At 35.2% G+C, this 24,937-nt stretch overlaps 1 protein-coding gene across 1 annotated transcript in view; it reads right to left on the bottom strand.

The window, feature by feature from the left end:
- Positions 1 to 24,937, bottom strand: part of Nurf-38 (Inorganic pyrophosphatase Nurf-38) — a 76,356-nt gene that overhangs the window by 40,124 nt on the left and 11,295 nt on the right. The window contains exons 3-5 of the mRNA XM_090403877.1: positions 13,684 to 13,747; positions 13,434 to 13,496; positions 2,532 to 2,572 (exon numbers count right to left, since the gene is read on the bottom strand). Coding sequence (XP_090260003.1) covers positions 2,532 to 2,572; positions 13,434 to 13,496; positions 13,684 to 13,747 — 168 coding nt within the window. The remainder of the gene's footprint in view (positions 1 to 2,531; positions 2,573 to 13,433; positions 13,497 to 13,683; positions 13,748 to 24,937) is intronic.

The following is a 24,937-nucleotide window of genomic DNA, read 5'->3' as shown; positions in this document are numbered from 1 at the left end:
GTGGTCTCCCTCTCTGGAGGTCTCTCTTAATAACAACAACATTTAAAGGTTTTATAAAATTGACACAAAGGAAACTTTTTAAAATATGGCAAACAGAGAAATAGGGATCATCTGTGGAAGTTGTGTAAAGAACGTGGTTAGCAAGGGTGTGTGCAGACTAGACTTTTCGTGTCATGGTAAACAAGTGGAAGGGATTACCAGAATTAGTTGTAAGTGCCCTAACTGTGAATAAGTTTAAAGAGAAGTATGACAGGTTTTGCATGTATAAATGTTAGTGTGGGTTTCCCATGATGAGTCTGCCGATTTCACGGATACCGTATAATGATGATAATAATAATTCCAATAAGAATTATTTCATTTATTCAGTTGGAGAAGGTGTTTGGATGCAAAGAACAAAGATGATAGTTAGAAAGGAGAGGGGGGGGGGTTAAAATCACACAGATCATCCCATTAGGTACTAATGTCCAAGAATACAATGCTGAGATTGACTGTAAAAGCTATTCTGCAGGAAAGAAAACTTGGTTAAGTTGTCATCCAAATTACAAAGAGGAGAACTGACACCTGCAGTGTATTTATTAGGAAAGCTGGTTAAGAGATTAAGGGGTGGTGTTTGGAGGCGAGGAGTGGATTATCAGGAATTTGGATGGGTGGGTAGACAATTTGTCTGCCAGCTTAGTGGAGTTAAAGAAGGAATGCCCATTCTGAGTTATGAATGTTGAAATTCCCAAGACAGATCTCACTGTTTGATTTTTTTTTTTTGATGGTAGATGATCCAGATTCTCAGAACAAATAGTGTAAAATATCAGAGTGATTATCAGAATTTGGGGAGAAACATAGAAAGTAAATGGATTATTGAATGGAGCAAGAAAATTTTGAACCACAACAGACCTTAAAGGGGGAATTCATGGTTGTCACACTTCACAAATGTATGTCCCCACTCTATTCTTTCATCTAACGCAAAGCAAAAAATTCACATCAAGAATGACACTGACAAATAAATCTTCCTCAAAAATTAATCTCACCAGACATACCAAACCAAGCAAAATATGCAAACCATGCCAGAATCCCTTAAAAACTCTTTCACTTTACCAAACCTCCAGCTTTTGACAGAAATCCAAGTCTACCACATCAAGCACATCTTCAATGCCCAAATTACACACTTCATAATTCCTTAAGCAATAAGGAATCATGACCACTCTGATCTCTTCACCTTCCTATCCACGAAGTTTGACCTTCTGGAATTCAGCTATCCAAATGGAAAGGTCATCTTCCCAGATGACCTTAATGTCCATAACTTCAACTGACTTCCTTTTTCCAACCACTGACCAAGGTGAATGAGATGTGGGCATTTTGCTATAAGCAATGACTAATGCAAACTCTATACACCTACCCACCCAAATTACTGATAACCTTCTCCATTCTCCAGATATCCTTGATTTCATTTTAAGATGTCCATTTCAGGGAGAGATAAAAACTCTCACCGGGACCTTGATCTTCTGGTGGGGAGAGAGAAAATATCTCACGTTACCACAATTTTCTGTTTGTGTATTGGTGGATGTGCCATCATATGACAGAACCTTCAGGTGTGACCAAATCAGCATGGGAAGTGGGGGGGGGGGGGGGAAGAACATGTTTCAGGATATATTGGACAATGCTATATTTGTGTTAATTTTCTTGAACCAAAAAGTTCTGGAATGACTTTTAATGGGATTATATTGATCAAGTGCATATAATAAACAACTATGTTATACCAACTAAGCCTGTTGGCATCTTCAGGGTACATAACTGATTTAAGGCACTAAAAAGTAAAAAACTGTTACAAACCATAATCAACAGATTCCAATTATATTAAACAAAGAACAGAGCGCTCTGTTCTTTGTTTATGGTTTGTAACGGTTGATTATGGTTTGTAACAGTTTTTTACTTTTTAGTGCCTTACATCAGTTATGTACCCTGAAGATGCCAACAGGCTTAGTTGGTATAACATAGTTGTTTATTATATGCACTTGATCAATATAATCCCATTAAAAGTCATTCCAATGCTATATTTGGTTAGTATATCTGAATGACTGTCCACGCGGTTAGCCGAGTGGTTACGTGCTCTGCAACCATATGCCTGGGAAAGGAGTGTCCTGTGTTCAATTCTCGTCGCTGACGTGAGGAGCTAAGGCTCTTTCTCAGACATAGCCAAGTTAGCCGGTCTCGGATGTGGACTGCAGGATTTTTCTCCCCAGTTTATCTGGGGTTTTTCCTCCCACAAAGCAGGCAAACCAGTCTTAAGAACAACGCTTCACAGACAATTACACATGGTTAAGCATGGGGGTAACGACCCCACCTTGTAGTGAGTTATGAAACCCAAAAATGGGAGGTCAAGGCCCTACATGGGCTGTAGTGCCGAAGAAGAAGATATCTGAATGATTAAAGGTGCAAATATGTGAACCAACATAAATGAGTCAAATATTAATGGCAAATGAATTATTATTGTGATATTGTATGTTAGCAATGATTACTTTAATACAACAAAGACTTACTTTCATGAAACCTGGCATATGTTTTTCCACATCTTCTATATCTAGAAAAAAAATGAAATTGTGTTCAAATATTTCACTGGTTTTCCATTATTTGAAAGATACATTAAACACACATTTTTCTTTTATTTTTGCTGTTTTATTCCCTATATTTCAGCAATCACAGAGGAACCGCAAGGCATTTAATCTTAATAAGCAGAACAGAAGCTGAATATAATAAACTCACGGTCACACTATCTGACAAACAGATGTAATAAAAGGTTGATATTTGTAAAGTCAAGCCATCTAATTTCTTGTGACCTGTGACAATCTTCATGTTCAATTTTACTGTCAGACTGAATAACTGGTCTTGTTTATGTACTGTGATGTAAAACCTAACTCGTATATCCCATAAAGTTATGCTAGATAGAAGACAAAATACAACATAACTGTTGCTCCAAGTATTGTGCAGCATTTTTTTTTTTTTTGTAAAAATAGCTTCCTTAAAAAGGCATTTTATATTTTCTTTCACCATGGCGATGCATGATAGCTGGATCTCAGTTTATTTCATGTGACTTTTTAGCAGCATGCAAGAAAAGACAACAATGTTTCAGCTTTAAGTTTTTTTTTTAGCCTGATACATCCACAGTTCACCAAAGTATTGAACATAAAAGCAACAAATCATTTCCTACACATCCTGATACTTATGATTATCATACACTGAGAGAGACTCGTCAAGGAAGCCCCATTTCTTCTTCCAACAACTAACACACATATGCAAATCAAATTCTGAAAATAATGAAACATCTGCAATTTCTCTCTTAAAAAAAAAAATCTAGAAAGAGAACTTATATGTACGTGGGCTGTTCAATAAGTAATAAGACTAATTTTACTGTGGCGAAACCACTCATCACAATATTAATTTCTGTGGAATAAAGAAATGTCATCATCAAATTCCTGCCATGTACCCTCAAGAGGTGTACAGGTTATGATAGTACTACATGAAAAAAATTACATCATTACTAACTTCCAATCTACAATTTTCCTCCAAATCAGTCTGTTACTTGTCAAGACTCCAACATTATCAGATCTTATACTTCTATTGTCTAAGGCACTTTGTACCATATCAATCCACCTATATCTTGGTCTTCCTCTGGGTCCTTTTGCTGCCAACCCAGCAGAGAACACTCGTTTTGCTAATCTTTCTTCGCTCATTCTGTTTAAGTAACCATGCCACCTGAGATTAGCTCTGCTAATGCATTCCTGGATGTTGACAATGTCAAGTTCTTTCCTAATATCCTCGTTTTTAATATGATATTGCCATTGATGCCATCTGTTCACGCCTCTAATCTTTCTCAGGACTCTCATATCTGCGGTCTCTAGTCTTTGGTCAAGTGTTTTACTTCTGACCCAGCTCTCAGATCCATAAGTTAAAACTGGTTTGAACACTGTCTTGTATACAGCTAATTTAGTGTTCCGACTAATTTCTCTCTTATTCCATATGAATTTATTCAATTGGCTTCCCACCATACCAGCTTTGCTGATTCTGTTGTCTATTTCTATATTTAATTTACCATCTTCAGTAAAAATCGTGCCTAAGTAGCTGAAATGTTTTACTTGTTCCACAGGTTCTCCATTCACAACACAGTTGACATTTTCAATGATTCTGCCTATTTTCATTGTCTTTGTCTTTTTATTGCTGACCTTCATAGCATATCTATTACAACAGCTATTCAATTTAGTCAGAGAATCTTGCAGACTCGTAGTGGATTTATTTAGAAGTATAACAACATCCACATAAAGCAAAGAGCTGATATTAACATCTCCAATTTTGATATCATGTTTAATACCACTTTCCTTCATAATGTGATCCATATAGATAATGAATAACAGAGGGGATAATGTACATCCTTGTCTCACACCAGATTTAACATTAAACCATCTTCCTGTACTTCCTTCAATTCTAACTGCTGACTTACAACTCAAATAAAGACTAAGTATTGCTTGATATAATGCCCCATTGACACCATATAACTGTAGAGTATTGAATAGCTTCTCTCTTGGCACCTTGTCATATGCCTTTTCCAAATCAACAAAACTTAAATACAGATCTCTGTTATGTTCCCATGCTTTCTCGACTATTTGTCATAAAGTGAAGATCTGATCCTGACAGCCTCTATTTGGCCTGAATCCAGCTTGTTCTTCACCAAGTTTTTCTTCCACAATTCTTCTGAACCGTTTCTCGAGTATACTTGCATAGATCTTGCCAGGAACACTCAGTAGGGAAATACCTCTGTAATTCTCACATTCAGTTTTATTTCCCTTTTTATATATGGGTACTATGAGAGATCTACTAAAATCATTGGGAATTTGTACCTCTGTCCAGGCTTTCTGAACTATGCAATGCAGCCACTGTAAGACTCTTATACCACCATACTTCAGCATTTCTGGTTGAATATCATCTACTCCTGCTGCCTTTCCACATTTCAAGCCTTTGATGGCTTTTTCTACTTTAAGTATGGATATGTATTCCTGACTGCATGCCTGGTCAGTGTTTTTTACCACTGTGCTGTCATCACTGCTTGTTTCATTTAGCAGTTTTTCAAAGTAATTACTCCATACTTCAAAGATATCTTTTTCTCCCGTTTTCATGTCACCTTTATCATCTCTAACTCCTTTTACAGCACTCTTTCCCCCATTCCTAAGCTTCTTCAACAACCTCCAGAATATTTTGCCACCTTCTTGATATTTATTTTCTATATTCTTGCCAAAGTCCTCCCATGACTTTTGTATAGCTAGTTTTACACAGTGTTTAGCATTCTTGCATTTGTGTCTGTATTCTCTAAGAGCACAAGCTGACTTATTTGACAGGAACTTTTGATATGCTTTCTTCTTTTCCTTCACTGTCTCTTTAACTTCCTGTGTCCACCAGGGAGTTCTGATTTTTTTTTATCCTTGCAGACAACCTCACCACATGCCTCTCTGGCAGAATCAATCAATGTTTTCTTCAGAGTTTGCCACTGAATCTCCAAGGTTTGATTCCTGTTCTCAAACTCTTTCCTTTTTTCTTCAATAATCTTTGTGTATTTTAGTCTACAGTTCACATCTGAGAGCTGCTCAACTTTTATTCGCTTTAAAACTTTCATACATGTTATTCTTTTCAATATGAAATTCAATTTTATCCTGCTCAAGACTAAATAGTGATCACTTCCAATTTCAAATCCTCTGTACACTCTGGTGTCCTGCACGAGGGAGAAAACATCACTATCAACAATAACATAGTCAATGAGACTTTTCTTAATCCTTGCCTCTTCTCTCCATGTGAATTTGTGCACATTTTTATGTTGGAACATGGTGTTAGTAATAACCAGTCCATGTCTTGAGCAGAAATCCAACAGATATTTGCCATTATTATTAGCTTTGCTCTTTTCTCCAAATTTTCCCAAAATATTTTTGTATGTCTCACAATCATTTCCTACTCTGCTATTCAGATCCTCAACAAGGACCAACTTTTCATTTTTCATTGTGTCAGTTGCTTTTTCTAAAGCTTCAAAAAATTCCTCTACTTCTACCTTAGTAGAACCTTCTGTGGGACCATAGGCACAAATAAGTCTCATTGTCCAGTTCCCCATTCTCATATTTGCTCACATTACTCTACTTGAGACTGACTGCCATTCAAGAAGATTAGCCTCGTATTTTGTGTTGAATACTATGGCCACTCCTTCTTTTCCTTGATTGTCATTGCCTGAATATAACATTTTGTATTTATTGCTCAGAAAGATCTCACCAGTTTTGTCTTTTTTGTTTCTGTCACCCCTATTATGTCGATCTGGTACTTATCTAATTCCTCCGCTAGATCCATTTCTTTGCCATTCAGGCTTCTTATGTTGAAAGTACCGATCTTTAACTCTGGTGATGTTGAGTTGAAGTTTGTTTTCAGATTTGTTCCAGTAGCTGACTTTTCGCTGTTCACCCTGGTTCCCTGGCGAAAACAACAGGGGCCTTGTTAAGCGGGCGACACCCCAGCTGGCATGAAATTTTGTCATGTCATAGTAGATACCCAACAGGGTGCACCACAAGAAGGTGAGGATTGGACATTAGGTTAGAAGCCCTGGTCGGTTCTCTGCATTCCTTTAAAGGCTATGTGGAGGTTTCCTCTCAGTTATACAGCTTTGACCCTTAAGCACCCCCATAAAGAAATGTTGCTGTATGTATTAACAAAAGAGGTTGATAGATGGCGTATACGGGCTGATGTGCCAGAGTGTCACGTGACTAAACGCAAGTGCTCATCGGCGTGCGACCAGTCTTTGAAATGGAAGCATCTTTGGAACAGCGTTATGCGATTATATTTTGTGTGCGTTTGCAAAAATCGGCATCGGACATTTTTAACATGATACGCGAAGCTTTCCACGATGAAGCAATGTCGAGGGCAAGTGTTTTTTGCTGGCATAAAACTTTTAAGGAAGGAAGGCAAAATGTGGAAGATCTTGAACGTGAGGGAAGACCTTCAACGTCCATCACAGAGAAAATGATCAACACAACAGCGATTATCATCAAGCACGTCAAAAGGAAGCATCCATTGCTGAAGAATGGCTTCTTATTGCACCACGATAATGCAAGGCCACATATTGCTGGTTGCGTAGTGGACGTTTTGCAGAAGGACAATACAGATATCCTACCACACCCTCCATACAGTCCTGATCTCGCACCATGCGATTTCTGGCTGTTTCCTCAGCTCAAGAAACCACTAAGAGGCCGCCATTTCGAAAGCAACAAAGCATGTGTAAAAGATGTGGAGCCAGTTCTGAAAGAACTCTCAAAAAACGGACTCTCACGTGTTTAAGAAGTGGACGCAACGTTGGGACAAATGCATCACGTCTAACAGTAGTTACTTTTCGAAAAAGACCATGTAAATGATGACGATTAAAGGTAATCTGTTTTCTGTATAAATATAGTCTTATTACTTATTGAACAGCCTACGTATGACGTATGATAACGATTATAAATAAACACACTAATTACATATGTCACATTCAATTCTATTTTTTTTAATCTGATACTTAATACCCACAAAATTTGCACTGTGAAATAATTTTTCAGTAAGTATAGGTTAAATATGATTACATCTCAAGATGAGCATTTATGAGTAAATGAATATATCTATATCTTTATGCATACTATTTACATTAACATTATACAGATCTAGATCATTAAAAGTAAATTAAGGCATAAAGATGAATAATTAGGAGGAGAAAAACTGACAAGTTATTCCAGACTCAATGTCCAATCTTTAACTTTTTATTGAGTGGATATAGACATCCATTTAGATTCTTAACAAATGAGGATGAGATGAAAATTTGAGAATTTGACCAAATAGTATGCTATTATGATAAACAATCATATATCACACCATTTGGAAAAGTGTCTTGTTTCAAAAAGCTTGTTAATAAAAGTGAGATTTTTATATAGAGGATATTATCATAATATTAATCCTACCAGCTGTGCCATTGTTTAAATATAGGATTTTTAATTATTTAATATTATCCTGTACATAGAGATGATCTCTGTTCAACAATTATTATTTTTTTTTTTTATTCAGAGTGTACCTATATATGCACAAGGGTTCACTCCGATTGGCGCAATGACCTCCTTTTTTACTATTGCTCTCAGAATCCAAATAAATCACTGACTCAAGACCAAAATACAAAATAAACACATTTAATAAAACAAAAACAATATATATACACTTCAAACAATATTACATAACAAACTACAGAATTAATTGAATACAAGGCCTTTTTAAAATAAACTTATACTTACGACTAGACTAAACACTTTGTTAGCACAATGACAAAATGGTTCATAGGTGTCAAGGCCCTTTTCCGAAGATTATATGACGTTATTCTTCATTTTCACAGGATCCTTTCTCATCACTCATGTAGCACACATTAATTCTTCCTAACTCAATTCTCTCTTTTTCAGTAGAAATAATAGTTAGATCCGGCATCCTTAATACAGATGAAACTTCCTAATCAGAGTTTTCTCGGACATTCCTTTGGAACATAAATAGCAATTTCTTCTTTTATTCACTAATGTTTATTAACAGTCTCAACTCTTCCAGTTTAAAAAAATTCATAGTTCTACAATTCCCTTTTTGGAATCTACTATAAATCTTCCAATTAACGTTTCCTCCAATATTCCTTTTAAAACGCCTATAGCAATATTTCCCTTTTATTTATCAATACTTATTCCACTTTAAACTTCATAGTTCCACGATTCCTTTTTCGGAATACACTATTAATTTTCTTCTGACTGTCGCATAAAAAACTCAATTTCCTCCGAATCTAAATGTCTGCCGGCTTGTGTTCTAATTTCTTTCCAAACCTTGTTTACAGCCGTTTCCCTGATACCGAACGCTGTTCTTCTCAACTGTCAATCACACATCAAACTTCTCATCGAGCATGCGTACTCCTTGAAAGTGGCAAGCGAGAAACTAAGTATAATGGCTGACACACAGATTACGTTAGCGACAAGAGAATGTCTTCATAAAACATAAAACTTAATATTTTAAACTACAATAAATTTGTTTCAAGTAACACAACTATTCAAATCCGGTAAGTACATAAATTTTTTAACTGCTTTACATATCGCTTTTGACAAAACAATTTCAATAACAGGCACATCGCAAGTGCTAACAATGCGTGTTATGAAACTAAAACTAATAAACATACCAACATAAACAATAAGTAAAAATATTCAGAATTTTAAATTATGATTATTTTTACAAGCTCTTCCATTATATTTTTCAGAAACTCAACAAAATTGAATCTAGGCACCATCAACATCTCATCAATGGGCTACCATAGCCAAGTAACTAAACCGCTTAGGAACATGAATACTGCTTATGATAGACCAGCTAATCCTATCTGCATTGTCTGTAAATAATGTATGCACTTCTGGCTGGTTTTCCTGTTTTGCTGGTTTTTTGTGAAAAACCAGTTTCTGAGAGGCAAAAAAAACTCATCTCCACATGAGAACAGCTAAATCATTTTCTCTTGAAAAGATAAAAGTTCTTTGCATCCTAGACAGGTCAAAGCTAGGTCTTTTCTAGAAATCCTTCTAAATAATAGGAATACGAGAAAGGAGGGAACAAGCATAGTATTTAACACTAAAAATGAAAAACTTAGAACCAATCAAGTAGAATGACAAATTTCAAAATAGCAAATTCAGTGATGATTTATTTGTACCTTTAGTTGTTGAATGAATGTTCTAATAGAGAAGATGCATTTCAGAACTGATGTAAAGAAAAAGAGTTAGGGTCTTGTTGGAAACAAACAGCTGAGTAAGATATGAATTCCAGGCATATAAAAATGTTTTGGGAAAATTCAGAAAAAAAAATAGCAGGATTAAGTGCTACATTTTTTCCCTAGAAATCAACTAATCATTGCTAACGAGTTTTTTAACCAAAAATCTGCATACATTCACAGAAGAGAACACACACAAAAAAAAAGTCACTAGATTGATCCAAGATACAAGAATGAGTTTTAAAATAAGCAACTATGAGCAAGATAAAAATGAACAGTCCAATGAAAAGAAAAATACATACTAAAGTTTTAAAAAGAAAAAAAAGTCAAGCAATTCTAAGGTGTGAACCGTAGGCTCATATGTAAATATCTTTATATGCATTTCACTTATGAGATAACCTATTACATTTAGTACTGTAGGTTAGGGATTAGATGATCAGGGAACTCAGCTTTGGAGACTAAACAGACTCTTTTCAGGCAATGCCTCTAAAATAACCTGGGCAGTTGTTCTCAAACTGGGTGATGAAATTCATCCACTGTATTTCCTGCCAAGCCAGTTGGCTCAGTCAGGAAAATTGGATTTGTTTGCAAGGATAGAAAAATAAGTACTCCACGAAGAATTAAAACTTAACACATTCATGCAAGGCATCATACAAATCTTATTGTTTTGTTACTCTTCTATGGTGAAAGGGGAGTATACATGGCGAATCAGTACGTATGCTTTCTAGAGAAGCCAAAGTTATGTTAGAAGACTTTTTTTTTTTTTGCTTTCCAGTTATATAATTTGTTGATAATTAAGAGAAATTGTATAATTATTTATATTTTTAAATTTCTAAGTAGGTAATTATATTTCGATCTGCATACATCAAATATGAATCCTCTACATGTGACTGGTGGGGTGCTTAAGGGTCAAAGCTGTATAACTGAGAGGAGACCTCCACATAGCCTTTAAAGGAATGCGGAGAACCGACCAGGGCTTCTGACCTAATGCATAACATTATACATATCTGCAAGGAGATGTGTTTTGCGTTATGGGAGATACTGAGATAGGAGTGATGTTAGCTTGGTCCACCTTTGCTACGAGTTGCCCCGTGTTGTACTACCTTACCTCAGTCCTGAAGACATTTTCAGGCGCAAACCTTGTTTGCTCACACTTGGATGAAGAATTAAACTAAATTTATTATAGTCTAACCAAGTGAAAAATATAAACTTTCTACAAAGTGCCTTAGACGATAGAAATATAAGATCTGATAATGTTGGAGTCTTGACAAGTAACAGACTGATTTAGAGGAAAATTGTAGATAGGAAGTTAGTAATGATGTAAATTTTTCATGTAGTACTATCATATCCTGTACACCCCTTGAGGGTACATGTCAGGAATTTGATGATGATGACATGTGACTAGCATACCTAGAGAAAAGAATAAGTATGAATAAATAGGTTTGTTAAAAATCAAAGAAATATCCAAGACATTTACAGTTGTGATATTGTGGGTGTGCAATAAATTACATGTCATGCTATACTTTAGTTACACATGTACAAAAGTATGATAGACTTCATTTAGAAAAAAAAAATTGTAGTGGTTTGTTTTTTTAAAAAATTTCTAACCAATAATAAATAGTTTTGTACATATCATTAGCTTATTAATGACAAATGGAGAGGAAAGTTAGAAAAACTCATTGACTTGTAATAGCAGTGGAGTAATTCTACATAAATTTAGCATACCACCCTTTCCACCAATCAGCAATAATTACAAAACATCACCACAAAGAGTGCCACTGTCGCCTTCCATGCATGTGACTGTCCTTGTTCTGAAGATGATTGTAATTCTAGCCTCCAATGAATTACAATGAAGCTGGTAAATTGCCATATTGTTATTACAACAATAACAAGCCAAAAGGCTATTTTATTTGATGGAGCTTGCTCCACCTTTGCTCTGAGTTGCCCTGGTGTTGTACTACCCAAGTGATTACTTACACTTAGGCTCGCCGATAGTTTTTTCGGCATGAAACTCTAGGATTTCGATCCAAGTTTCATACCCGGCTGTAGAATAATACGGGATTTACCATCTCCCTTAAGCTTTACTTATTCAGTTATTAAATTAGCTATTTCGTTCATGTCTTTACATAGTTCATTCTAGAAATTCTAACATGAATCGCCATGACCAGAAATCTGAATATGGAAATACAAGTGTTTGTTCTGAATTTGATCTCATTACTGCAAGCCCTAAAATGTTCCCTTAACTGTTTCCATGTCTCTCCCAGCTCTTTGAATTCTCATTTAAATGAGTTTTCTCACATTTAACATGAATATTCTGAAGCAATTATATTAGCAATTTAGATAAGGACTGGCTCTCTGACTGAACCATTTTCACACATCCCCTTAATCCTAAGGTGGCAGCTAGATCAGTATGAGAGTTCAATCAGTGAGAATTATGTTCAAAACAACCAAGGCTGTAAGACTGTATTATTTCTATTAATTGCATGTGTTCTCTAGTTGGTTTGCAGGATGAACAGCCAGTTTTTGAAAAGAAACCCACTACCTCTATACGAAACTGGGTAATTCAGCTGAATATCATTTAAGTTACCAGTTGAAAGATTTGGTTTCCTGGCTTCATGAGGAAAGTTGATCTACTCTCCCATGTTGATTTAGTGCATCTTGAGAGACTGTTTTTGCATATCTGGTCCTCTATCATTTGACCAGGATGGTTAAGGTGGCTATACCAAGAGCTTCAAGCTCTTACCACTATAACTCTCCAAGTGGATTGGATTATAGCTTAATCAAAGCACAGTGGTGGCCTTTAAGGAGGTAAGATATTGAATAAAACTGAATTTGATGGACACCAGAAAAAGTGATTTCTGGTTGTTAGATCAGATTTGGAAAGGCTGGAATTGGGAGGTCAGATGCCTTATTTTCTAGCCAGTCTGTTTTGTGAAAGGGAATGGAGGAGAATGATCTGTTTCTGGGAATCAAAATCCATTTGTGCATGGCTAATCTAACCTTCATAATGCTGAACTGATAGTATTAACAATATGGAAACAAAAACTAAAAAAAGCGACGTTTAATAATTCTTAGCTCTACCAAGTTCTGCATGACTTATCATACACTTCAGGAGAAACCACATAGTGAAGAATTAATAAAGATCAGTTTTTAATATTTCCATGTAGTTAATATCAGCAATCTGTTGGCATAAATCCATACTACAGAAATATGAGAAATCTTATAACTGAACAGGTGGTTCAACTCTCTTTAGTACATAAAAGAACCTGCAGCCTCCATGCCATACCAAAGAGCAGCAATTCCAATAATCAATGAAGGCTCAACTTATTAGTGATTTTTTCCAATTGTTATTTTTGTTTGTCTGTTTAAAGAATAAATGAATGAATGAATCATAACAAATGAGTCCATTTTTTTACTTCATAAGAATTACAGGTTATGGACACTGATTGTTTCTGAAAAATGGCTACATGTACTACTACATTTATCACTAATAACAAGAAAGGAAAAATAATTCTCATCAGGTTCTTTGTGTATTTCACAGCACATACCAAATATATTATTATTCATTTATTTTATATATATATATATATATACTTTTTTTTTTTTTTTTACATATATTTACCATGTAGTTCTTCAGCCAAAGGGTCATTAACATCGATAGCAATAATTTTCCAATCTGTCTCACCTAAAATTGCAAAATAAAGATGGTTTTTACTACAAAAATAAATCAAAGTATAAATAGCTATGAAAAACATACAGAAAAGATATTACATTTAATATAAGGACTGATAGATAATATGAATTCTACTAAAAGTTCAGCATTCAGCAAACTATAATGATTAAGAGATTAAAGTTTCAACAGTTAAACATACCTTCATCTATCAAAGCAATTAATCCTAAAACTTTAACTTGCAAAACTTCACCACGTGTAGCCACCTGTAAGTACCACGAAGAATTATTCCAACTTGGATTATACTGTCCTATTTCCTTCTTAGAGTACACAAATCCTTAAGTAAACAGAAAACAAGATTTCCATATTGATGGGGAGAGGCCCTTATGGTAATTTTAAGGGCCCTTAATTTGACCCTTAAGGTTATTATTTTTCTCTATAGAACCACATATACAAAAAACAATTTTAGTCAAATGAAAATACTAACTTCAGTAAGTGTGCTAACTGATAGTTTCAGTAGTTTCAGAAAAGTGGCAATTTTAATATATTTACAAGGTAGGTTCTAAAAGTTTCCAGCCTGACATACAAAATTCATGCCATTTTTAAAACGGCATGAATGACAGACAGCACCATCTCTGAGGAGTTTAGTGTACCAGTTTCAACTCTCTACCTGTTTGTCATTCAGTTGAAGGCACTTGTTTGACTAATATGTAGCATGCCAAGTGGCTGTAACGTTAAAAATTGAGTACTGTACTGTGATAAAGTTTTTCCACCAAAGAAGAGCTTTCTCCAAGTGTTATCAAACAGTAATTCGATGGTGTTAATGAGGAAACTTCTCCTTCATATTCCACCATGAATGAATGGGCTAAATAGTTTTGCCCAGGAAGAAAGCACTGAAGATTATCCTCATGATGGTTAGCCTGTGGAAGTGATGACTGAAGCAAATGTCTCTTGTTGAGGAGGAACTGCTCAGTGACAGACAGATGAAGCTCAAAGAAATCTCAGCAAGGTTGGGACTTTCTATAACAACCATCAATCGCATCATTCACGAGAAGCTTCGCATGATGAAGGTCAGTGCAAGGTGGGTGCCCCAACTTCTTTCTTCAATTCAGAAGGAGCATCATGTGACCCATTCCCATGATGTTTTTAGAGCTTTGCTAAGGGAATCAGAGAAGTGCTGGAATCCATTGTCACCAGGGATGAAACCATGGTCCTTTATTATGATACTCTTTCCAAAAGGGAATTTTGCAAAAAACCAAGCAAAGCACTGCTGAGAAAAGCCAAGGTTACTTAGTCCACCAAGATCATGGCAACAATCTTTTGGGATTGACAAGAAATTCTCAATTGATTTCAAGGAAAGTCAACTGAGAATACCAATTGACTTTCCTTGGTTCACTCCTGCACAAACTTCGTGACGCCATAAAAGAGAAGACATGAGGAATGCTAGGTTATGGTGTTCACCTACTTCATGACAATGCTCCAGCCCATACGGCTATTGTTGCAAAGGACTGGCTTCCAGGAGATTGACCACCCACCCTATCTAGCACTGAGTGACTACTACCTCTTCTCAAAACTAAAGAAAGACCTTCGAGGAAGAAAATTTGCAGATGACAATGAGGTGAAAGATGCAGTTTTAGCCATTTTGCAGACAAAAGTACGGACTTTTTTTTTTTTTTTTTTTTCAAAGGCACAGAAATGTTAATTCGAAAATGTGAAAAGTGTGTCGAAGTAATGGGGGATTATGTTGAAAAGTGACACAGTTTTCTTCTTTCTATCACCTCTAAAAGTAAGTCAGGCTGGAAACTTATGGAACCACTCTCGTAAGTTATATCATGATATAACTATTATAATGCATCTTATGCAAAACAATAAAGGAAGATTTGATAATTTTGAATTATATAGATAATAATTCTTATTCATTATACAATAAAATTATTTTAATACATATAGTCAGTATTTATAAATGCTGAGATCAATCTGTCTGTTCTTCTAATCTTAAGTGTCCAGGTGGTATTTAAGTTAATTACTGGTTAAAGAAACTTCTGTGCACATGCCAGGGAAAGATTAAGAGGAACCCAAGCTACTGACATTTCTAGTATATGAAATCTAGCATAGAAGCACACTCCAGTCCCAAGGTCTCATTCCTTTTTGCAACCAGGTAAGTTTCTTTCCTCTTCTCTTTTCATGTCATGGTGAATGGTTTTCGTTCTTTGTTTGGACTTCCTCAAAAATGGACTATGTTATTTCATCTGCTCTTTCCCTGCCGTACACTAATCTCTTCCTTACTACATATCAGTCATGCTTTTACTGATAACACACTATACCTCATCTGAAAACCTTGCAAGGATGAAATAATCAAAATTAGAATCCAATGCCTTAAATGTTGATCTCCGAGTCATTCTTCAAGTGGAGGAAAATCCTGGCCAACTTCAAATGCCACAAAGCAGTACTGTTCTTGTTTCTCCAAAAAAATATACCCTTATTTACTAATCCTCACATAAAGCATCCTTGGAATAACATCTGATCACCAAACAACACACACACAGAAATGGCAATCACTGATCAGCATTTATTTCTAGATTTTTACTAATATTTCCTAACACAGATGTATTATATGTCTAGTTACCTTCAGAAAGAATTTTCTCTTTTTTTTTTTAACATCTAGAGGTAGGGCCGAGATCTGTGTTAGGGTACAATATAGACATAACCAGAGATAAGAAACCTAATCTAGTGCCTCTCCTCTTTTTTTGTATAGATAACGCATGTGTTATCTATACAAAAAGTCTACATTCGTTAAAAATGAACATGCGCAGTATACATCTGAAAGGTAAGAGGTAAATCAAATGTAATAACAAAACTAAGTTAGAAGTATTACTTAATATTTATTGTACATTACACTATTCAAATCCAAAAAATTCTTCATCAGACTCAATATTGAAAGAATCAATTGTGTTAAAAATTTCTCATTTAGTATTTCTTCAGCTTCATAATCATTGTCACCGGATACCACCGCATTCCCTTGTGCTTTAATGAAACCAATTCTAACACAGTTTTCACTTACAGCAGCCCAACTATCTACAATCCACGTAATTATAACTTTATACGACATTCTTTTCATCTGCCCTGTTTTGTTATATTCTTGGATGCCATTCATCATACAGCCATCCACTTAGCCTGCAAATTGTCTTTGAATGGTTTATTTACTGCAAGATCAAGGAGTTGGAGTTTTTTTGTTAAACCACCTGGAATGACAGCCAATTTGGAATACTTACAATTGTTTGAATTTCTGCTGTCGTGTATGCCCTACACAAATCCAACACTAACAAAGATTTTGGGTTGAAAAATGCCATTTTTCTCTTTCGCCACACATTCTCCAACCAAAATTTCATAACTTTGGAATTTATCCAACCTTTATCATTAGAAGTAACAATAATATCTTTGGAATCACAACCTTTTGGAACAGTCTTTCTTTTGAAAATCACCATCGGTAGCAGTTTGAAACCATCTGCAGTTACGCAGAAAACCACAGTAAAGTTAGATTTGAAGGGAGCAAAAGAGATTTCAGCTGCTACAACAGGGAACGAAAGGTCTAACTTTACTGTGGTTCTCTGCATAACTGCAGATGGTTCCAAACTGCCACCGATGATGATTTTCAAAAGAAAGACTGTTCCAAAACGTTGTGATTCCAAAGATATTATTGTTACTTCTAATGATAAAGGTTGGATAAATTCCAACCTTTATCATTAGAAATTTTGGTTGGAGAATGTGAGAATGTGTAACTAGTTGCAAAATTGTAAACTTTTGCAACAAGTTACAAAACTTACAGGAACCTCAACCATATTCCCAAAGTGACAAGCATCAACCCCCACACAAGTTTTCTCTCAGAAACAAACGAAATTTAGCTATTTTCACTTCTCAGTTGCATGGCAAATTTTGTCGTTTTGCACAATTCTTTTCGATTCCTGCAACACACGGACAGTAGATATTCTCATACCTTTAGCTCTTTCACTAACAACCCAATCAAACAGTTTTTTTTTTCCCTATGGTTGGCCACAAGCACCTAAACCTCATAGCACGTTTCCTCATATGTAAACATTTCAGGACTGTTTCAGCCTTTCGCCATTCATGAACACTACTTTCTCCAACACTGAACAATCTACCAGTTTCACAATTCCCTTTTTCGTTTGCTACTTCTACCACTTCAAGCTTGAACTGTGCTGTGTAGGATTTTCTCTGAGAGGTACTTCTGTCTTCTATGGGTAATTCAGATCTAATAACAAAATATAAATAAATAATGATTTATTTAATGAAATATTTTAAAACAGGATGTACGGAATAATGTAACTTCATAAAATACAAAAAATATACACCTACCTTTCAATTGTTGAGGCAACTAGTTACAAGAGAATGATGCAGTCCACACAAGTTATCTTTCGGGTCATATAAAAAGTCGTACTAATGTCATAGTGCTCCCCAATAATGTAAAAATTGTAAAATTTTGAATTAAAAAAAAAATCTACCACTGCTACTAGCAATGCACGTGCTTTTAAAGAATTCCTCCATCCTCTGTCTGTACTTCCTAACTCTACCGCTAGTTGGCGCATGCACGTTATCTATACAGCAAAAGAAGTGATGAAAATGTTGGGGGTGCGCGTTATTTATCATTAGTTATCTATCGAAAAATATGGTAAATGCTGTTACTGAAACAAAGAAGACAAAGTGAGTAAGATTTTTCTAAATAACTACAAGATGTTATGTTATATTCAGGCAATAATCATTAAAGAAAGGAAGGCATTGCTGTAGTATTCCACACTAAAGTCAAAAATAATAATCTAGATTGGCAAGCAATTTCAAGTAGTCATGTGGAGAAATATTAGAATGGAGAACAACTTATTTGTGCCTATGGTCCAATAAAAAGGTCTTACTAAGGAAGAAATACACAAAGAAAAAAGGAAAAGCTGGTTCAAGTTGGACATCTAAACAGCACAATAGGAAATTCTTATTCAGCCTCTATGGCTGAATAAGAATTCAGCAAGGAGGGCAGATGGGATATCAGTACTAATGCTAAGAGTTTTCAGTTGAACTGGTTGTACCTCTGACACCTTGCTGTATAATTCGAGTCTCAGCATAGGGAAGATTCCACATGAGTGAAAAGAATGTATGGTAGTTACAATGCACAAGGGTGATAAAAAGATTGATGCATAACTATATCTCTGAAGTAGTTGTGAAATTTTTGGAAAAGTTGATAAGAGATTATATACAGAAATGGGTTGGCAGAGAATCTATATTTTGCAATGAACAGCATGGTCATTTACTAAGGGAAGGTCATGTTTGACCAACTTGCTAACACATTATTATAATGTCAGTGTTGTGTTAGACGAGGGCAATGGATACGCCATGATACTTTTGGACTTTGCTAAGGCTTCTGACAGGATACAACATGGAAGACGTGCATAACCTGGAGGCAGTACCTACAGAATGATTTGAATGGGTCAGAACTATGGACATGTGAAAATGGCTATGTTCAATTAGTAAATGTAAAGTTATACACCAAGTTAGGGATAGGAAATCAGAGTTTGGGGACAATACAGCAAATACCATTCAGAAAGGATAATTGCAGGTGCTGAAATGAACACTGATATGTAAGTAAGTCATTTTGCCACTTTACAAGACTTCGATATGGCTTTATCTGGACTACTGTGCCCAGATCTAGTTTCCTGGTTTCTGAGGTGATGCAGAATAGAGTGTGAAGAGGAGAATATTGAAGATGATGGTGGGACTGTGGAAAATGATTATGATGCAATGAATTTAAGAGTCCTACAAACTTCTGAATGGGCATACAGGATGCCAAGCAGATGGGATTGTTATTTTATGGAGGATGGGTGGTGGTGGTGGTGGTGGTGGTGACAGAGCATCCATGGAAGTTGAGAATGAATACAGTCAAGAAAGGTGAAAGAGCTAATTTAATTCTGAGAGCAGTGCATGACTGGAGTGGCTTGTCATTGAATATGGTGAATGTAGATAGTATGAATGATTTCAAGAGAAGGAGGTATGATATGTAGCCTCCTTCAATGAGTCTCTCCCTGGATGTCTCTTGATGTTGTATTATTTCTCTTGATATAAATACATATTATTTACTCAAGCTTCCTTTTCACATTCAGGCTTTGATGAATGTTTCTACATCAAGTATTGATATATATTTTGATATGTTCCTGACTGCATCCCTCTTTCTATTACCATTTTGTCACTGCATGATAAAATGGTAGTAGTTTCATTTAAGAGTCTTTTGAAGTAATTACTTGAGATATCCAAAATACCTTTAGTTTCAGTTTATATATTACCTTTATCACCCCTGATTCCTTTTACCGTATTTCCTCCATTTCTAAGCACTAATATTTATCTTAAATATTCTTACTGAAGTCTTTCCATGATTTATTTATTTAGACTGCCTCTAATTTCTTGTATCCACTGTAGAGTTCGGATTTTTCACCTTATAGAAACATCCTTAAGATGACACAATGGTAATATCACCCAGATATCAAAGACCACCTTAAACTACCCTATGAAGAGTCCACTGAATGCCTTCTCTTATCTTTTGCAAAGACATCACAAAAAGTTTCCTGATCTAGATATCGGTCCTTCAGTTATATTCAAATTTTGTGCTCTTGAATTAACAACCATCTTTATATTGATATTACAAGTTGATATACTTTTTCTTGCAGTGACCTACGAGCATTTTTCTCACATTGCCCTTGTAATGGCATAGAAATAAAACAATTCCCTAAAAATGGGAGATACAGTTGTCCAATCTATTATTACACTGCCCTAACCTCAATCCTCTTGAAAATAATGAAGGAAGTCTGACAGATGCCATCTGTAATTACGAGGGTTGTTTGATAAGGCCTTGCATAAATGAAGAAACATATTTTTTTTGGGGGACAAACATTTTTTATTTTTCAACATAGTCTCCTTTGAGGTCTATACACTTAGTCCAATGACGCTCGAGTTTTTTGATCCCTTCTATATAGTATAATTTGTCCAACTCTTCAAAATAGGCAGCTGTTTCGGCATCACCTCATCGTTTGATGAAAATCTCTTTCCTGCCAGCCATTTTTTTTATGTTTGGAAATAGATAATAGTCCAAGGGAACCAAATCTGAAGAGTGGGGGGGGGGGGGGATGCGAAAGGACTTTGTAGCGTGAATCGAACAATTTGCAACAGTTCACACATTGATGCTTTTGATCCATGTGAGCAAACATGCCACCCATCTTGCGAATAGTTTCTCATATGCAAATGCTCGTGTAAAATATTATGTATGCGGTCATTTGAGATGCCCACAGCCTTAGCAATTTCACACACCTTCACTCTTCTATCATCCATCACCATATCATGGATTTTTTCAGTAATTTCTGGAACAGGGTGTTCAGAACACCCTGTTCCAGAAATTACTGAAATTACAGGGTGTTCAGAACGTTCAGTGTCACTTGTGCTCATATGGCCACTTCGAAAGTTACTAAACCATTTATAAACTGTTCTGATCGAAGGTGCAGACTCACCATAATGTTTATCGAGTTTAGCTTTGGTTTACTGAGCCGTTCTGCCTTTCAAGAAGTAATGTTTAATCACTACACGAAATTGTTTCTCATCTATTTTTCACAAATCACGGTACTTGATTGATTCAAATGAATGTCAAACACAGAGTAATAGAAATTTTCTGACTGAAACTTAGTGTGTGATCCTCCAACAGTTGCCAGCAACTAAAAATAACCTCGATACGTACTGGTGGCACCATCTCTTAGACTTTGCATGGACTTATCGAACAGCCCTCGTAGGTCAGTGGTTTTCTTTCAAGTCATTAACTATATGTCATAGTGGATGCTATCCTTATTTCTCTATCAAAGCTTGGATATTCTAGGACCACGTGATTTTGCCTATACTCTTCCTCTTACAACATTAATAGCCTTCTTTCAATGACTACAAATCCTGTCTATAGTTATGATGACAACATAAGCTGGTTCCTCTACTTAATTTGATAAATCTCAATTTACTTAAATGATTCGTGATTCAAATTCTTCCATAAGCAACATTTTAACATTTTATCAATCTCCAAAGGGAAGAGGATAACCTTGCAAACTTCAACTTTACCAAAACACTGTTCTGTCCTATATCTCTTCTAAGAGATTCATCCTATTCTCCTTACTTTTTATGACATTCAAATCTTCAGCCAAGATAAGATATTTCAGCCGATTATACCTCCAGCTTTTCCTGGCACAGACAAATCACACAGCCCAACAAAACTGCTCTCATCTGTTCAATACATTACTTCTCATCTCTACAACTCTTAACATTATGTAAATCACAAATTTCCCCAAACGTATATCAAATCTAGGGTAGTACAATGAAAATCTTCATAAAAATGCTTGATGCCATCCAGAAGAAGGCTTAATACATGACTCCAACCCCCTCTTTCTCTTATACATAGATTTTCCTTTTTCATTTTTCACCTATCCCCACTCTTTGGAAGAGCCTTCCACATACTGTTTTTGTCAAAGATTACAATTTCCAGCTGTTCAAGAAACACATCAGCAGATTCCTTCTTTCTCCCTGACTACTTGTGCTCAAAGTTTTGAAACCTGTCATGTGCAAAGCTAATATAAGAAAGCATGCATCATCCTAATTTCCCAACACCACCCACACATGGACTTGGCTGAATCAATATTTTCTTCATGTTTTGCCAGTGAGTCTCTCAGGTCTGGTTTTTGTTTTCAAACTGTCATTTTTTTTTTTCAACAATATAATGCATATTTATTTTGGTCCACAGTTCACCTCTGACAGCTTCTGAATGTCGATTCTTTTTAAATCTTAAATACACAAGTTTCTTTTCAGTGTGATACTAATTTGTATTCTACTTAAAAGTAATTGGTAATTCTTTTTTTTTTTTTGATTATTATTATTAGTTCTTAAATATAAAGAGCTAATAAGCTTCATTTTGGCAATGAAAACATTACTTAAAATAAGGGGATATTAAATCCCACATAGTTTTAAAACCGAATAAGAAACTCAAAGATTGGAATCGGAGAGTTTCTTGCCGAATATAGTAAACTATAAAGTATCGGTGACACTAGCGTTAGCAAATGCAAGTGATCCTAGTACGTAGTACAATACTGGGCAGCTCGTTGCAAAGGTGGAGAAGTTCAGATCACTATTCTTAGGTATTTTCCATAATGTAAAAACACATTTCCTAGGAAATGTATGCTGTTATTACATTATGGAGGGTGGTCACTACCCAGACCGGTTTCAGCCTTTTTTGAGGCTTCATCAGTGAGCAGCTAGACCTAATAATACCAAACTGTATAGCAAAAAGAACTTATATAGTCTGCGAACGAGTTATCCAAACAGGTGCAACCATTAAGTTACTTAAATATAAAGAGCTAATAAGCTTCATTTCGGCAATGAAAACATTACTTAAAATAAGGGGATATTAAATCCCACATAGTTTTAAAACTCAAAGATTGGAATCAGAGAGTTTCTTGCCGAATATAGTAAACTATAATGGGATTTAATATCCCCTTATTTTAAGTAATGTTTTCATTGCCGAAATGAAGCTTATTAGCTCTTTATATTTAAGTAACTTAATGGTTGCACCTGTTTGGATAACTCGTAGCAGAGTATATAAGTTCTTTTCGCTATACACTTTGGTATTATTAGGTCTACTTACTCACTGATGAAGCCTCAAAAAAGGCTGAAACCGGTCTGGGTAGTGACCTCCCTCCATAATGTAATAACAGCATACATTTCCTAGGAAATGTGTTTTTACATTATGGAAAATACCTAAGAATAGCGATCTGAACATCTCCACCTTTGTAACGAGCTGCCCAGTATTGTACTACGTACTAGGATCACTTGCATTTGCTAACGCTAGTGTCGCCGATACTTCATAGTTTACTATATTCGGCAAGAAACTCTCTGATTCCAATCTTTGAGTTTCTTATTCGGTTTTAAACTATGTGGGATTTAATATCCCCTTATTTTAAGTAATTATTAGTTCTATTTTTTTTTCTCCAAATTTTCCAGAAGCAATTTCTGAGTGTATGTGATTCATTTTGGAGACCTCTGCAGGTCTCTAAAAACCAGCTTTTCCTTTCTATCAGCTGCACTTTGTCATCTGTAACATATTATATACAGAAGTCTCATCTGCAAACAGGCTTAGGTTGGGTGTTATTCATGTTATTATTTTTTATACAGTATTACAATACAAAAAAAATAAATGTTGGTGTAATACCTGCTTTAGTAATCTTTACCTTGGTAAAATGAATTATGTTATGGTATTTCTGCAATCTGATAGTGCCACCTCTTTTACACTGATGTTTCTTTACACCAAGAACACAAAATTATAAGACAAGAAATTACATTCTTGTTTTAATCCTTTACCCATCATAAGTGAACTTAGTCTGCATGTGAAATATCTTCACAACTAGGCTACTTGTATACAGAAGGCCACTGAGTTCGCTATTGAACAATCTCCATAACTGCTTCTCTGTGCCATAAAAGTCATTTAAGCTGTTCTGAATAGATAGCCCAGAATTTTTGTTTTATTTTACAGATGTTGTTGCTAGTTCATTTCTTAAGGTTTTGTTATACTTTTCTTCAATAGATATGCTAAAAAGGCTTCTTTTTACTCTTTAAAGAGATATTCAAATCTAAAATGGCAAAGGTGTACTAAATGCATCTAGACCAACTCAATATGTTAGAACACTGTTTTCAGTTTTTCAAGATGATTTAGATTGATATTACTATAGTCTTTTCTCAACAGAAAATCTTGGACAAACAGGACATTCTGTTGAGATGACAATCAAGGATTTGGTAAACACCTAAGAAGGATAAGAGATCATTTATCTTGGTGGCAGATAAAGAGAGTTTGTTGACAGGAAAAACGTGGATGCTAAATTATATTTCTTGAGGACTTTGAAACAAGTTCAGAGATTCCACCACTATGAGGAACTAGGACTCTCTGTACAGGTTCAGGTTCTTAAGAATAGGCTTATAAGTGTTAAAGATCTGCTGAATCGTCTGTGGGAAGAAGAAGCCATTCTGTATAATATATTGGATGTTGTTAATACAGGCAGAAGATGAAAGCATAAAAAGGTGACAAAGAACAGGAGTCAATTTAGAATTTTCATTAAAATTTATCACATCAATTTTAGTTCTAATAGAATTATTTTTAACAAGCAAAATTAGGCAAAACAAAATTATCTATCATAACATGTTGTGATAATGAAAGTGTCACTATATGCAGTAATTTTTAAAATTATGTTTAAAATATATAAGTTTCTTTTAAACATCAAAAAGGTATAAGATTCATCTTTTTGATTTTATTGTACATTTAACATATATAAAAGAAAAATTCAAGAGTGTGTAACATATTTAGGAAATTAACCACTTATGTAACTATCATA

The sequence above is a fragment of the Typopeltis vanoorti genome, chromosome 14 (assembly GCF_054136105.1).
Source record: "Typopeltis vanoorti isolate ZY-2024b chromosome 14, IOZ_Tvanoo_1.0, whole genome shotgun sequence".
NCBI classification, from domain to species: domain Eukaryota; kingdom Metazoa; phylum Arthropoda; class Arachnida; order Uropygi; family Thelyphonidae; genus Typopeltis; species Typopeltis vanoorti.
Note: the sequence above shows the minus strand (reverse complement) of the source record. Positions and strands in the feature narration are given on the sequence as shown.